The sequence below is a fragment of the Nelumbo nucifera genome, chromosome 1, assembly GCF_055504915.1.
Source record: "Nelumbo nucifera cultivar China Antique chromosome 1, China Antique-T2T, whole genome shotgun sequence".
In the NCBI taxonomy this organism is placed as follows: Eukaryota; Viridiplantae; Streptophyta; class Magnoliopsida; order Proteales; family Nelumbonaceae; genus Nelumbo; species Nelumbo nucifera.
Window position 1 is genome coordinate 96,424,868 of NC_142649.1, and position 16,049 is coordinate 96,440,916.

Consider the following 16,049-nt stretch of genomic DNA (forward strand, 5'->3'; position numbering starts at 1 on the left):
CTTTGGAGGAGTTCTGAGCTTCTCTATAGGGCGGCAGCAGTTTTCTTCTTCTTCTGGTGTTCTCTGGGCAGCAGCAGTTTTCCCTTGGACTGGTGTATTCTCTGGCCTTCTCCAAACTTCAAACATTTAGTTCTTGGCTACTGGTGCTTCAGATTGAAGGGTTTCAACAGACCTACTTCATTCCTTTTCAAGCTGCTTATCCGAATTCTATTGGTGGCTGATTTAAACTGCACACATCAGGTTGGTGAATCTCTCTTGGAACCCTAGTTTTATTTGTGCTGTCCTGGGGTTACTTGGTAGAAGCTGTGTTCAGTACTGGAGAGAATTCAGTCCTCTCCTCAGTTCAACAGTCCTGGAACACTCAGGTTGGACTGTCAACAGAACACTCAATCTGGTTGGGGTTGTTCTGGATAAATTTCTTGGAGGATTTTGATTCCTCTACAGAGTGGTAAATCTGTATTGAAGATATTTGACTATATTTCTCTTCTAGACTAGATTTATTACTGTTTGACTAAACTGCTTGCTGCAACCTTGATATTAAACTGCTGCAGATATTAAATTGCTGTTTGTCTGAACTGCTTGCTGCAACCTTGACTGAACTGTTCGACTTAAACTGCTATTGAATTAAGTGAAGTGGTTAACAGCCCTGAACTACAAATATCAGTGCTGCTACTTTTCTTCCTGGGTTGCCTTTATTTATTCTTGATGGCTGACAAAGTAGATATTATCCCTATGAAATTTGATGGAACCAACTACAGTATGTGGAAATTCCATTTCGATTTCTTTGTTGATGGCAAGGGGTTTGAAGGCTACTTGAATGGCACTGTCTGTAAACCCAATGAAGCGGACAGCAAAGCCTTTGCACAATGGAAGTTGGATAATGGAAGATTAATTTCCTGGATTCTAAGTTCCATTACGCCTCATATTTCTGTTCCTATGAGAAGACTCAGAACAGCCCATGAGATGTATTCCTATTTAAAGAAAGTTTTAGCATCAGCCCAATATGTCTCAGCAATATCAGATTGAATCTGAAATCTTTGCCTATTGCCAAGGAGACAAAAAGATCCAGGAATACTATGCAGGCTTCATTGATCTATGGGCAGAGTATGAACTGGTTCACACTGAACCATCGGATCCCCCAGAGTTTGTCAAGTATTTGCAAAAGCACTTAGAGAGTAGAAAGGTGAATCAATTCCTTATGAGGCTGAGACCTGAATATGAAATAATCAGGTCAAACATTTTGAGTAGAGGGACTCTTCCAGATTTAGACTCTGTGATGGGAAAGTTGTTAAGGGAGGAGACTAGACTCGTGACTGCTGCAACATAGAGGAAAAACAACTTGATTCAGGGACTGATACAGTTTTTATTGCACGTGGGAGTAAGAAATCTGGTGGGAAGGATCCCTCTAAAACTCAGTGTTATGAGTGTAAGGGATTTGGACATATAGCTTCACACTGCAAGAAGAAAAATGCCTGCACTTATTGCAAACAGCATGGCCATATCATTCCAGACTGCGCAATTCGTCCATCTAAGGGCACTATGAAGAAGAATCAGCCACGGGCTTATCAGGTGTCTAAGGGACAAATGATTGATGCCTCTACTGCCAAGGGAGAATCCTCTGCATCAATGAATAAGGAAGAGATACAACAATTGGTATCCTCTGCTATCTCATCTGCCTTTTCTACTATTAGCCTATCTGGTGAGTTCTCTAGTTTTTGTTCTTCTCCCTCTCAAGTTTGGATAATTGATTCTGGTGCTACAAATCATATGACTGGGGCCTACCTTGAACCAACAAACAGATCTTCTAAGGTCAACCATAAACACATTGTCATTGCTAATAGTGATGATTTATGTCTCAAACTCTCACCCTCAAACTCCTTGTCCCTAGCCAAGACTTTCCTTGTCCCTGAACTTACTGCTAATCTTATTTCAGTTGGTCAACTAGTTAATGAATGTCACATACTAACTTTTTCCTCTAATGGTTGTTTGATTAAGGATCAGTGCACTAGGAAGGTGAAAGGGAAGGGGCGTCAGCTGGGTCGCTTGTTTACATTGCAGTTTGAGAAATCACAATCAGCACCATCATCTGCCTATTTGACCTCCTCTACATTGAATCATGTTTTGGGTCAGAGAAACTATGACTGGGATTTGTGGCATAAACATTTGGGTCACCTAAACTCTGAGAAACATAAATATTAGTCGGAGTCTAGTTTTATTAGAACTAAAATTCCTTCTATGAAATTGTTTGATACATCTTGTGTTTCTTGTTGCTTGAGTAAGAGTCATATTTTCCCATTTACTCACAAAGCTGAATATGCTACTTCACCTTTTGAAATTATACATAGTGATGTTTGGACTTCATCTATTGTTTCTCGATTGAGATACAAGTATTTTGTACTCTTCATTGATGATTGTACTAGGTACACTTGGATCTACTTTCTCAAACACAAATCAAAAGTTTTCCCAACTTTTTGGTTGTTTCATACTTCATACCATAGTTCAAGTCTGGTTTCAAGCAAGTGTGCAAACCTTACACTCTGACTCAGGGGGAGAATACAGTGATGGAGAATTTCTGATTTATTTGAAAAATCACGGCATACAAGTCCAACAGTTCTGTCCAAACACTCCTTAGCAAAATTGTGTGGCAAAACAAAAGAATGGTCACATTCTTAGTGTTGTGAGGACTCTTCTACAAGTCACATTTGCCTCCCACCTTCACAACATGTCTCCTCATCAAAAGATGTTTGGATCCCCCCCAGATCTTTCCCATTTACGTGTTTTTGGGTGTCTATGTTTTGTTCATCCTCCACCTCGTCAATGTTCAAACCTTTCAGCTCAATCTGTCATGTGTACCTTTGTTGGATATAGTCCTAACCATAAGGGATTTCTTTGTTATGATCCCTTTGCATGTCATATTTGTATTTCTCAGAATGTGATTTTTCTTGAGCATATCTCTCTTCTCAAGAGTTGCCAAGTTATCAGCACCCTCTATTTCTGTTTTGTATGACTTTGACTCACAGGATGTTCCATCATCAACTGCTAGGAAAGATCTTCTTGTCTTCTCTCGCAGGCGAGTTCGTGGTCCAGTACCTACGTCTATGACCCCTCTTCTTCCCGGTCCAGATCCTTTGCTCGTCTTACATAACCATGTAAGTGACATTCCTATTTCAGACCCCTCGGATGTTTCTCTAGTTCCTTTATGTCGTTCTACCCGTATATCTAAACAACCTGACCGCTATGGTTTTCCTTCAGACCATAGCTCCTTTTTTGATGTCTTGTCTTCCACATATATTCCCCGATCATACCAACAGGCCATTAGCAGTCCTCAATGGAGAGATGCCATGGATGCAGAGATTCAAGTTTTGCATGAGAACGGCACTTGGAATCTAGTTCTTGCACCTTCAAATGGAACTGTTATTGGAAGCAAATGGGTCTACTCCATCAAGTTGAAATCTGATGGGTCTCTAGACCGCTATAAAGATCGGCTTGTGGCTCAGGGCTATATACGGGAGTATGGCATCGATTGTGAGGAGACATTTTCCCCAATATCCAAGATCACTACATTCCATGTTCTCTTAGCCCTCTCTACTGCAAAATCTTGGACTATCTTTCAACTAGATGTGAAAAATGCCTTTCTTCATGGGCACCTAAAAGAGACTGTTTATATGAAGCCTCCTCTGGGGTACTGTAGTGATTCCTTCCTCATCTGTCGATTGAAGAAATCTCTCCATGGGCTAAAGCAAGCTCCTCGAGCTTGGTTTGAAAAATTCAGAGATGTTGTGCAAGCCAAGTATAACCAAAGTGCTTTTGATTACTCTCTCTATGTGGAAAAGACCCCAAGGTCTTATGGTTCTCCTCCTGTATATAGATGACATGTTGTTGACTGGAGATGATATTGAAGGAATTCTGGAGCTCAAGTCTTTTCTTCACAACTCCTTTCACATGAAGGATTTAGGCCCTCTACCTATTTCTTGGGACTTGATATTCAAAGGAGTTCCCGGGGATACTTCATTTGCCAACACAAGTATGCCTCTGATCTTGTCTAGTTGGCCGGTATTACTGACGACAAACGGGTAGAAACTCCCTTAGAACTGAATGTCAAATTGTCCAAGTCAGACGATCCCTTGCTTCCTGATGCCTCCCTCTATAGGCAACTTGTGGGATCTCTCATCTATTTCACCATGACTCATCCTGACATCTCGCATGCAGTTCAAGTTGTCAGTCAATTTGTCTCTACCCCACATCAACTCCATTTGACTGCAGTACATTGGATCATTCTTTACATTCAGGGCACTTTATCACAAGGTCCCTTCTTCTCTTCATCTTCCTCTATACATCTAAGGGCCTATGCTGATGCAGATTGGGTTGGATGCCCCGACACACGCCGTTCCACTACTAGGTGGTATGTCTTCATGGATGACTATGTAATCTCATGGAAATGCAAGAAACAACAGATTGTTTCCAAGTCCTCTACATAAACAAAGAATAGGGCAATGTCATCTATTTGTAGCGAAGTTGTTTGGCTTCAATCTTTATTTCAAGAATTGGGTCACACCTCTCCTACACCCAAACGTCTGTATGCAGACAACACGTGCTATTAAGATTGCCTCTAATCCTGTCTTTCATCAAAGGACAAAAAATATTGAGGTGGACTGTCACTTTATTTGTGACCTACTTCGTGGGGGCTCTATCTCTCTCCCTCATATTGCCTCCAATATGCAAGTTGCAGACATCTTTATGAAGGCCATGACGAGATCCAGACACTTATTCCTTGTAAGCAAACTGTTGCTCATGCCTTTGCATCAGTTTGAGGGGGAGTGTGAAGAGTCTCACTAATGTACCATATTAGTGTAGTCCTTGCTGTATTGTATCTTGTATTTTCTTGTTATTTTCTCTTTAGCCCTTCAAGGGCCTTTTTTGTAAATATTATTATTTTACTAATCTTTATGTTGAGGCTCTTGGGGTTGGGCTGAACTATTCAATTCTTTAACCCCAGAAATCTGTCTTCTTCTCTCTTGTACAAACCTACTTGGTTGACATCTTTTCTTTTGCAAGGTTTCCAGTGTGCTTAATTTCCCGAGAGAGGCTTCCGAACAGAGGTTAGGTCTTTTCTATTCTTTTACCTTGTACATTACTTATTGTGTTACAAGGACAGAAGTGTCATTTTACATATTTTAATATAAATAGCCTCTTCTTGGTGTGGACGACACATTAGACACACCCCAAATCTGCTGTGTTCATTCTTGTACAAACTGCACTAACAAAAAAATAGATGCATATTCATGGAAGAGTATGGGGAAAGAGAAAGCCAAGAAAGTTAAGAGCAATATCATCCCAGTGGAAGTTTTTGATATAAAAAGTTAATTGAGTGCATGCTCTTCCAGAGGAAAAAGTAATAGTACAGAAGGATCATTCCCAACAGAGCATCTAAGGATCATTATTGAGGTGACTGCTTGATAGAGATAGAATGGAACAGAAATAGGGATAGGTCCAATGGATCATTAGAGGCAATACTACTTAAATAGGCAAGATATCCGCTGCAATTCCAAAGTGCCCTCATTCCACTTGGATCCTACATTTACCAACTGGGTAGCTGATAGTCTTGAGTGAGAGAATTTCAAGAAATGAACTTTATAGGGGGATCTCACTACCAGGTTGAGCGCTATTGAGAATATGCAATATGATGAAAGGGTTTTTTTGGGTTTTTTTTTTTATTTCCTCTTTGTTTTGGGCTCCCAAGTAAGGGAAAGCTTGTACTTTCAGCAACATTATAAATTTTTAGTCTCTGGTGTGAGCAGTAACTCGAGACACACCTTCGTAACATTTCTTCTTCTCTTCTTCTCCCTTCTTCTCCTCCTTTCTCTTCTTCTTCCTTTGTTTTTAGGCATCACCTTAAACAACATGGTATCAAAGCTCATTTGGATTCAGGGTAGGTTCCTATGACTTCCTCTTAGGAATCTTCTAATCTAATGGAAGAATGGGACATCCTCTGGTTCTAGTAATCCTTCCAATGCATATGCTAAGTCAGGTACTGCACTTGCTTGCCTCTCCACTAGTAACCCATGGATTGTGGACTGTAGAGCCAGGGCCCACATGACTAGTATGTCTTCTTCTTTTTCTTCCTACACATTGACCACTGGGAAAGGTAAAGTTACAGTTGTTGATGGATCCCCAGCTCCGATCTCTGGTTTGGATGAATTTAAGCTTTCCCACAACCTTTCCTTAAAATTTGTCCTTCATGTTCCCCAATTGCATAAAAATCTATTATCTATTAGTTCTCTTACTAAATCTCATAATTGCTTTGTGACTTTCTTTCCTATCCACTATGTTTTTCAAGACTTGAGCACGGGGAGGACGATTGAAAGTGGACTTGAAGTTGAAAGAGTCTACCATTTTTATAAAGCTTTGGAACAAGGAATGTTGTGTCAGGCTGAGTCCTCTACAAGTCAAAAATTTAGTCTTTTACAACTATGGCATTGTCGTCTTGGTCATGTTATCTTTTGGTTCTATTAAACTTTTGTTTCCAAAGTTGTTTGAGTCAGTATTAAACTTGAGTCCTGATTGTGAAGTTTATCATTTGTCAAAACAATGTAGAATCACATATTTTGCAAGTAATAGATCTGAGGATCAACTTGCTGATTGCTTTACTAAAGGAGTTCACAAGCCAAAAGTTCGATAATAACCTAGGCAAGCTAATCATGATAAATATCTATACTTATCTTGAGGGGGAGTGTTGAGAATATGCAATATGATGAAAGGGTTTTTTTTGGGTACTTTTTTATTTCCTCTTTGTTTTAGGTGCTCAAGGGCAAACTTGTACTTTCAGCAACATTATAAATTTTTAGTCTTGGTGTGAACAGTAACTCGAGACACACCTTCGTAACATTTCTTCTTCTTCTCTTCTTCCCCTCCTTTCTCTTCTTCTTCCTTTGTTTTTAGGCTTCACCTTAAACAACTAGGGCATTTACTGTACACATTGTATAGAGAACCCTCATTGCTCAATGAGCAGCTTTGCTATCCTTTTTTTGTTGAGCCTTGAGGCTTTGTACATTTTCTTTTCTTAGACATTCATACAAATAGATACTGTTGTCAGTTGCTTATGTATTCAGGTTTAGTACCATAAGGGTACTGTTGTAATTTCTCCTCTGTTTATATTGTTCGACTGTACTAGTATAAATAATAAAATCATTCTTTCGCCCCCAATGTTCTAGAGGGCTTTCAGTCACTCAACTCACCTCTCTTCTCTCTTCTCCTCTCCTCTCTTCACTTGCTCTTGCTCAACATGGTATCAGAGCAAGTCGTCCAGGCCTGAAGGGTGGTGTCAAGATAACTACTGTTGCATCCAGTGCTGTCTCCAATCGAACTCCTGATCTGGTGAAGTCAGTTCGACCCAGAAGTTACAGAGTCTTTTCGTCTTCCAGCCCAGAAATTGCTCCTACATCTGCTCGACTGTAGAGAGACTATTGTTTGCAGTTCGTAGAGGGTGTTCTGTCTTCAGAAATTGCTCATCTTCTGTTTGGCTGCCTATTGTTTGAGGATTCGTAGAAGGAGCTCTGGTTTATAGTTAAGGAGTTCTGGTTTACCATAAGGGAGACTATCATCTGAAACTAAAAGAGGTACTATCATCCTTGTCTGTTCGGATGCCTATTGTTTGCTGAACTGCTTGATGACTGTTCGGCTACCCTACTGTTGTCTGTTCGACTGATGAACTGATGAACTGTTTTGATGCCTACTGTTTGGTGCCTATTGTTTGTGGACTATCATCCTTGTCTGTTCGGATGCCTATTGTTTGCTGAACTGTTTGATGACTATTCAGCTACCCTACTGTTGTCTGTTCGACTGATGAACTGTTCGGCTTCCCTACTGTTAAGCGACTGTATTCCTTAACACAGTAACTGTATTCGAACCTTTTTATTGTTGGTATTGTGGACTGTTGATGATCTGTTTTTGGCCGACTAATTGTCTGCTCAACATTAATCTTATTAATTGACTGTTCGGCTACCCTATTGATCTCCTTGACTGGTTAGCTATCAGCCCTACCAAGTAGGTCATTCAGACCTGTTCTTGTACTGCAACAGCAGTGTGCAAACTTGTTTCAGTGAAACCGTAGGTCAGAAGGACCTGTTTCAGTATTGCAACAGCAGTGTTCAGTTTGTTATTTGTTCTCAGTGAAATTGTAGGTCAGAAGGACCTGTTCTTGTACTGCAACAGCAGTGCTCTTTCTTTTGTTCTTAGTGAAACCGGTGGTCAAAAGGACCTATCTCTGAAATAGTCTTGTACGGCTGTACCTTTTTTGGTTGCTGTTTCAACTTTTTATTCAGATATCATGGGCAGTGAAGATTCAGCCACATCTGGAGTTTCCTCAATGCTGAATGGAATGGGTGGGGGTGACCTATCCTTTCCCATGGCTGTTGTCCCTCTTGATGGTTTAAATTACTTGGAGTGGTCAAGAGGGATCAAATTATACATCACTGCAAGGGGGAAGATAGGCTATATTAATGGGATGATAAAAGAACCATCCTCCGGGAGTGCTGAATATGATAGATGGAATCAGGAGAACAGTATTGTTATGTCCTGGCTCTTGGTTTCCATGCAACCTCAAATCAGGAAGAATTTCATGTGGGCTGAAACAGCGAATGAAATCTGGGAACAAGCAAAGTCTACATATTCAGAATTGCGACACTATGCCAAAATTTATCAACTGCAGGCAGCATCTTCTACTTGTAGACAGGGGGAGAGGTGTTTATCGGTCTATTACTTTGACTTAACATCTGTCTGGAAGGAGTTGGATCACTACCAGAGTGTGGATTGGAAGTGTGATGAGGATGCTAAGAAGTACAAACAGCTTGTCTCCCATCAAAGGGTGTTTGCATTCTTACATGGTCTGAATCCTATGTATGAATCTATCAGGGTTCAGATTCTCAGCTCTAAGGATCTCCCTTCTGTTCAGGAAGTCTATGCTCTTGTACAATCTGAAGAAAGTAGGAGAAATTTGATGAACAGCCCTGGTGGGGATGTTGTTGTGTTAGTTGCAAAAGGAGGTGTATCTACTGGTGTGGGATCTTCTTCCCGGAAAGGAGATCTCCAGAAAAAAACAGAAGATAAGGAAAAATTGTGGTGCACTCATTGCCAGAAACCCCGACACACCAAAGATACCTGTTGGGATCTTCAGGGGAAACCAAAATGGGCTCAAGATCTGACTAAGAAGCAAGGTTCAGAGGTGAATAAGAAGTACGGACAACAAAGTACAAAGAAACATCACATGGCCAGCATGGCTACTCGGGAGAATCAGCCCCCCATTTCTACTGTGACTCAGACACATCTCACTGGACCTGACCCGAGGGAGGACATTATGAATTCCTTCCGTGACCATTTAGAGCTCTATGGTAGAGCAATTCGTCAGATGGATACTCCTCCCTCAACCTCATTTGCATTTACGTCAGGTAACCCTGCCACTGTTTTCCATGTTGCTTCTCACACCCCTGACTCTCCATGGATCATTGATTTTGGAGCATCAAAACATATGACTAGTACGTCCTCTTACTTTCAAACCTATCACCCTCTTTCTGGAAGAGACAAGGTGAGACTAGCCGATGGATCATACTCTTCCATAGCTGGTCAAGGAACTCTCTCTCTTCCTCTTAGCCTTACCCTTTCTGATGTTCTTCATGTTCCAAATTTTCCAATTAATTTGTTCTTTGTTAGTAGTGTTACTAATTCCTTGAATTGCTCAGTGACTTTTTTCCCTTCTCATTGTGTGATTCAGGATCTGGCCTCGGGGAGGACGATTGGTAGGGGTCGTATGGCTGATGGACTTTACATGCTGAAGAATAAGGCTGGTTTTCATGTTACAGAGTCTATGAGTCAGTCTATGAGTCAGTCCTGTAAGAAAATAGTCTACTTATGGCATTGTCGTCTTGGTCATTTGTCTTTTGAGTCTTTGAAAGTTGTATTCCCAAAATTGTTTAAGTCAATGTCTGTTTCTGATTTTTCTTGTCAAACGTGTCAGTTGAGTAAGCATTGTAGAACTCATTTTCTTCAAAGAAATAGTAAATCTGAATCTCCGTTTCACATTATTCATTATGATGTGTGGGGCCCTGTTACTTTATCATTTGAGAGTGGCTACAAGTATTTCATTACCCTTATTGATTATTATTCTAGATATACTTGGGTATACCCGATGCGAACCAGGGAAGAAGTACCAAAAATCATTCAAGATTTCCAGCGGATGGTCTTCACTCAATTTCAAACTGAAATCCAAATTTTCCAATCAGACAATGCAAAAGAATTTTTTCATAGTGACCTCACGAAATTTTTTGCTTCGCATGGTTCCCTTCACCGTAGCTCTTGTGCCCGCACACCACAACAAAATGGTGTGGCCGAACGGAAGAACCGACATCTCCTTGAAGTGGCTTGAGGTTTACTACTTCATATGAATGTTCCCAAACGGTTTTGGCTTGAAGTTGTTCCTTGTTCCACTTACCTTATAAACCGTATGCCCTCTCGTCGGTTAGAGTACAAAGCCCCACATCAACTTCTCTTTCCTAAGGCTCCCCTTCTTTCTATTCCTCCTCGTGTCTTTGGTTGCTGGTGTTTTGTCCAAAATCTGTCTCCATGGATGTTTCTTTCTTTAAAGATGAGCCTTTCTATCCTGTTTCTCCTCAGGGGGAGTGTAGGCATGAGGAGAAACTGGTTCAGCTTCCCTCTCTCCCTGACCCTCCACCTTTTCGTGTTTTTTCTCGTCGTCGCAAAGGCCAACCAAATTCAAGAGCTGTAGAGAATCCGGAAGCTGTACCTCCAGTGCCACCAGACTCCTCGGGGGAGGATCGTACTCACTCAGGTATTTTGGCTCCCAATGATGTCCTTGAATCTATTGAAAATGATTCCTCTACTGCTAATGATCTTGACTGTCCTATTGCTCACAGGAAGGGTGTTAGATTGTGCACCACTAAACATCCCATTTCCAACTTTGTCTCCTATGAGAACATTTCATCCTCATTCCGTGCCTTACTTACCTCTATTGACAGTGTCCCTATCCCTAAGAATGTGGCAGAAGCTCTTTCAGTTCCTGAATGGACAAATGCCATGAGGGAAGAAATTAATGCCCTTCACAAAAATGGCACATGGGAACTTGTTGATCTTCCTAAGGGAAAGGTTCCAGTTGGATGTAAATGGGTGTTCACAGTCAAGCATAAGGTTGATGGAACAGTGGAAAGGTATAAAGCTCGCTTAGTGGCAAAGGGATTTACTCAAGTGTATGGAGTTGATTATGCAGAAACTTTTGCCCCCGTTGCCAAGATGAATTCCATTAGAGTCATTTTCTATCTTGCGGCTAATCTGGATTGGGTTTTACACCAACTGGACATCAAGAATGCATTCTTGAATGGTGACCTTGAAGAGGAAGTGTACATGATTCAACCTCCCGGTTTTCTAGCCCAAGGCAATGAACAGAAAGTGTGCAAGTTAAAGAAGTCCTTATACGGGCTGAAACAATCACCAAGAGCTTGGTTCAGCAGAAAGGATACAGGCAATGTCAATCAGATCACACTCTGTTTGTGAAAAAATGAGAAGGTAAAATTGTTGCTAATTGTATATGTGGATGACATAATTGTTACTGGTGATTGGGAGGATGAAATTCAGAAATTGAAACTTTTTCTTGCCACTCAGTTTTAAGTGAAGGATCTAGGACCTGCCAGATACTTCCTTGGAATTGAAGTTGCCCGATCAAAGAAGGGTATCTTCATTTCTCAAAGGAAATATGTCCTAGATTTACTTCAGGACACTGGAAAGATGGGGGTGAAGCCAGTTGACTCTCCCATTGACCCCAACCATAAAATAGGTGACAACTGTGGTGAATCGCTCAAGGATGTGAAACAGTTTTAGAGGCTTGTAAGGAGATTGTTATACCTTTCTATGATTCGCCCAGACATTGCATATGTTGTTGGTGTCCTCAGTTAGTTCATGCATGCTCCTAGGTCTTCTCATCTTAAAGCAGCAGAGAGAATCCTCCGATATCTAAAGAAGTATCCGGGTACTGGTTTGTTGTTTCAAAAGCACGGACATTTGAAAGTTGAAGTTTATACAGATGCAGATTGGGCTGGATCCCAAAGTGACAGAAAGTCTACCAGTGGCTACTACACCTTTATAGGAGGGAACCTTGTTACATGGAGGAGTAAAAAGCAAAATGTGGTAGCTAGATCCAGTGCTGAAACTGAATATCGTGCTATGGCCCACGGGGTTGCTGAAGGCATGTGGATAAAGAATTTGTTGGGGGAGTTGGGTTTCCCAGTGACCAAACCTATAACTCTATTTTGTGATAACAAAGCAGCTATAAGCATTGCTTCCAATCCAGTGCTACATGATAGAACAAAGCACATCAAAGTTGACAAGCATTTTATCAAAGAGAAAGTTATCGCAGGCGAAGTGTGTACCCCCTATGTCACTTCTGAGAACCAGCTTGTAGACATCTTTACAAAGGGTTTAAACCTTTCCAGACGTTATGATCTTTGTGACAAGTTGGGCATGATTGATATCTATGCTCCAACTTGAGGGGGAATGTTGTCAGTTGTTTATGTATTCAGGTTTAGTACCATAAGGGTACTGTTGTAATTTCTCCTCTGTTTATATTGTTCGACTGTACTAGTATAAATAATAAAATCATTCTTTCGCCCCCAATGTTCTAGAGGACTTTCAGTCACTCGACTCACCTCTCTTCTCTCTTCTCCTCTCCTCTCTTCACTTGCTCTTGCTCAACGGATACGTTTACCGCCTTCAACAAAAGAAGAAAAAAAAAAGAAACAACGGAAATGGAAAATATAAGTCCTAACCTACCCCTTCAACTGATGTTCCTGCAATTGCATTTGAAGTTGATGGTCAGCTAAAATTCCAGATGAACCTAAAGACGAAACCTTTTCCTTCAAAACAGAAGCTGCAAAGAATATCCAGCAATTAGTATATTCAGTAAAAGATTATCATGTGCCAAGCAATAGAAGAACTACTAATAAGACATCAAGGATAATTTTGGGAAATGAAAAAGTTATATAACCCTTATTTAGTCAACAAGATAGGTAGAAAAAGAAACTTGTAAAAGAAAGAATCCAGTTTTCTCCCAATTTCTCAACCAATGGCAATTTTGTAATTTTATTTAGAGTTTTGGATTTTTGTATTGTTGAGTTTTTAAATTTGTTTTTTTCTTCAAGAAGTTAAAGTATTGAATTGTGTTAATATGCCAAAAATAGAATTTATAAAAGCCCATGTACATTGACAAACTGTACATTGGGAAAACATACAAAAAGAGAAAAGCATATATAGCGTCAAACAAAAAAAGGTACAACCCCCAAAATAAGTGCTAAGATGGACTCCCTCGCTTTTTGTACACCTAAGTCCTAACCAAGAACATAGTATCCCTTGAGATTTCATTTTATCTTATCTATATATCAGTGTAATTATTCTCAAGTGTGATTATTTCTCTCTCCAAATTGCTTTCTAGTTTGTTGGTCTCTTAGGAATATAGCTTTTAAGTCTTCAAGAAATTTATTATTCTGAGAAAGTGAAATTATCATGTATTGTAACCATCACATTTACTATTTATAGTGATTTCCATAATTACTATTCATAGTAAAATCATTATTTTCTATGTTTACTAATTTCTGTTTATTTACAATAATTTAGTTTAGTAGGACAGAAAATGTTAATGAAGGTATTTTAGGAGTTAAAGCTCTTATTTGGATGTCACTATTATTGGGTTGCCTTGGTTTTAAAGTTGTAAATTTTTTTTGTCATTTTCCTAGTTGAAGTTGGAATCTGAAAAAGGATATCTGAACCATCATGTTTTTTTTTTTGTGATGAATAAGAAAAATTAATAAATAAACAATATGATGGCTCAGATATCAATTTTTCAGATTCCAACTTCAACTAGGAAAATGACAAAAAAAAATTGTTTTTTGTTGTTTATTCTATGATGGTTCAAATATTCATGTTGCTTATTCTATGAATAGAATCATTATAATTGGAATTTAAGAGTGGAATTAGTAATGTTGAAGATTAATTAGTTTTATGATGTTTTTCTGAGTAGATGTTTTATGTTAGTTGTTAGATAGGAGGTGGGGACCACAGTAGTTATGTGAGTCCAAATTTTATTATGTTTTTTGAGTGTAATATATGCTGTTTTATGTTTTGCTGCCCTATAAGGGCATAGTTGTCTTTGTACTGTTCTATTATTTTAGTATAAATAATAAGTGAAGGGGCGGCCAGATTATTGCTCTCTTTTCTTTCAACTTCTCTTCTTCTCTTCTTCTCCTTCTCTCTTCCTTCTCTCTTCAAGAAACTACTTTCTTTCATATTTTTTAAATCAGCAGATTTCTACTTGGGCTAGGGTTTCTTGAAGCATTCTCATGCAGCCCTAAATCAGCCGACTGCATGAAGTAGTAAAGGGCTGATCAATCTGCTGCTATAGATTGCCCAGTTCTTGGAGTTTGATGGATAATAGGAACACGAGGTTTGATGGATAATACCATGTTGTTCCAAATATTCCTGAAATGGTGTGTAAAAATACTCGTGGCCATTATTAGAATGAAGAATTTTAATGTATACACCAAATTGATTGCAAATAGCAACGTTAAATTTTTGGAGATAGAAAACAATTCACTCATTTCTTTCATAAGGTAAAGCCATTTCATCCTCGAATAATTGTTATCTTTCCTAGATAGAGAGAGACGAGAAAGAAGATAAGAGAGAGGAGAAAATAAGAGAGAGGAGAAGAGAAGGGAGAGAGAGAGAGAGAGAGAGAAAGATTGGGAGTCAAAAAACTTTAGCTAGTGGCACCCAACTTATTATTTATATTAACTTAATATAAAGAATAAGAAAATATAAGTATGCCCTTAGCAGCACTCCCTGCTAACAAACAAGAAAGAAAGAAAAAAAAAATTGGCTGACAACATCTTAGGCTGACAGCATACTACCAACAACTGTAAAATAACAAAATTAATAACCCTCACAACACTCCCCCTCAAGTTGGGCTGAATATGTCTATCATGCCCAGCTTGTCACATAACTCATTATGCCATGAGTAGTCCTTTTGTGAGGACATCAGCAAGTTATTCCTTGGAGTTGACATAAGGGATGCAAATTTCACTTTTTTCCAATTTTTCCCTTATGAAGTATTTGTCCACTTCAATGTGCTTGGTCCTCCCATGTAGGACAAGATTGCTGGCGATGTTTATGGCTGCCTTATTGTCACCGTAAAGAGACATAGGATTATGAAAAGCAACTCCAAGCTCCCCTAGAAGGCTTTTTAGACAAAGAACTTCAGCCACCCCATGTGCATAGCTCTATATTCCGCTTCAGCACTTAACCTTGCTATCACACTTTGTTTCTTGCTTTTCCAAGTCACTAGGTTTCCTCCCACAAATGTGCAATACCCACGTGAACTTTCTGTCATCCACAACACCTGCCCAATCAGCATCTGTAAAGACTTCTACCTTTAGGTGATTATGTTTACTGAATAGTAGACCTGTTCTTATATACTTTTTTAAGTATCTAAGAACTCTCTCTACTGCCTCCATGTGTGGTTTCTTAGGAGAGTGCATGAATTGGCTCAGGACCCCAACTGAATAGGCAATGTTTGGACGAGTCATGGACAAATAAATCAATTTTCCCACTAACCTTTGGAACTATTTCACATCTTTCAGAGGTTCACCATCACAATCACCCAATTTATGATCAACATCCATAGGAGTATTTGCTGGCCTTGCACCTAACTTGCTTGTGTCTTGTAACAGATCAAGGGTGTACTTCGTTTGAGAAATGAAGATGCCCATTTTTGAGCGGGCAACTTCAATTCCAAGAAAATACTTTAGAGGACCTAGATCTTTCACTTCAAATTTAGATGCAAGGAATTGTTTCAACTTTTGGGTGCACTTGCTATGTTCATGTTCACAGCCATCAAAGACATAAGTTTGAGCCTAAAGCACACGTGTGTCCTCCAAGGATATGCCTTCACACAAAAGGGGTATTGTTTTGGTCCAGTTTGTGGCATTCACTTTGTTTCC

The 16,049-nt window shown here is 39.6% G+C and overlaps 1 protein-coding gene across 5 annotated transcripts in view; it reads right to left on the reverse strand.

Annotated features, from left to right (window-relative positions):
* The window catches only part of LOC104605594 (uncharacterized), a 124,760-nt gene that overhangs the window by 69,441 nt on the left and 39,270 nt on the right, over window positions 1-16,049 (reverse strand). For all 5 annotated transcript variants that reach the window (XM_088889408.1, XM_019199151.2, XM_019199150.2 and 2 more), the window contains one exon: window positions 12,832-12,928. In XM_088889408.1, the coding sequence (XP_088745534.1) occupies window positions 12,832-12,928 (97 nt within the window). The remainder of the gene's footprint in view (window positions 1-12,831; window positions 12,929-16,049) is intronic.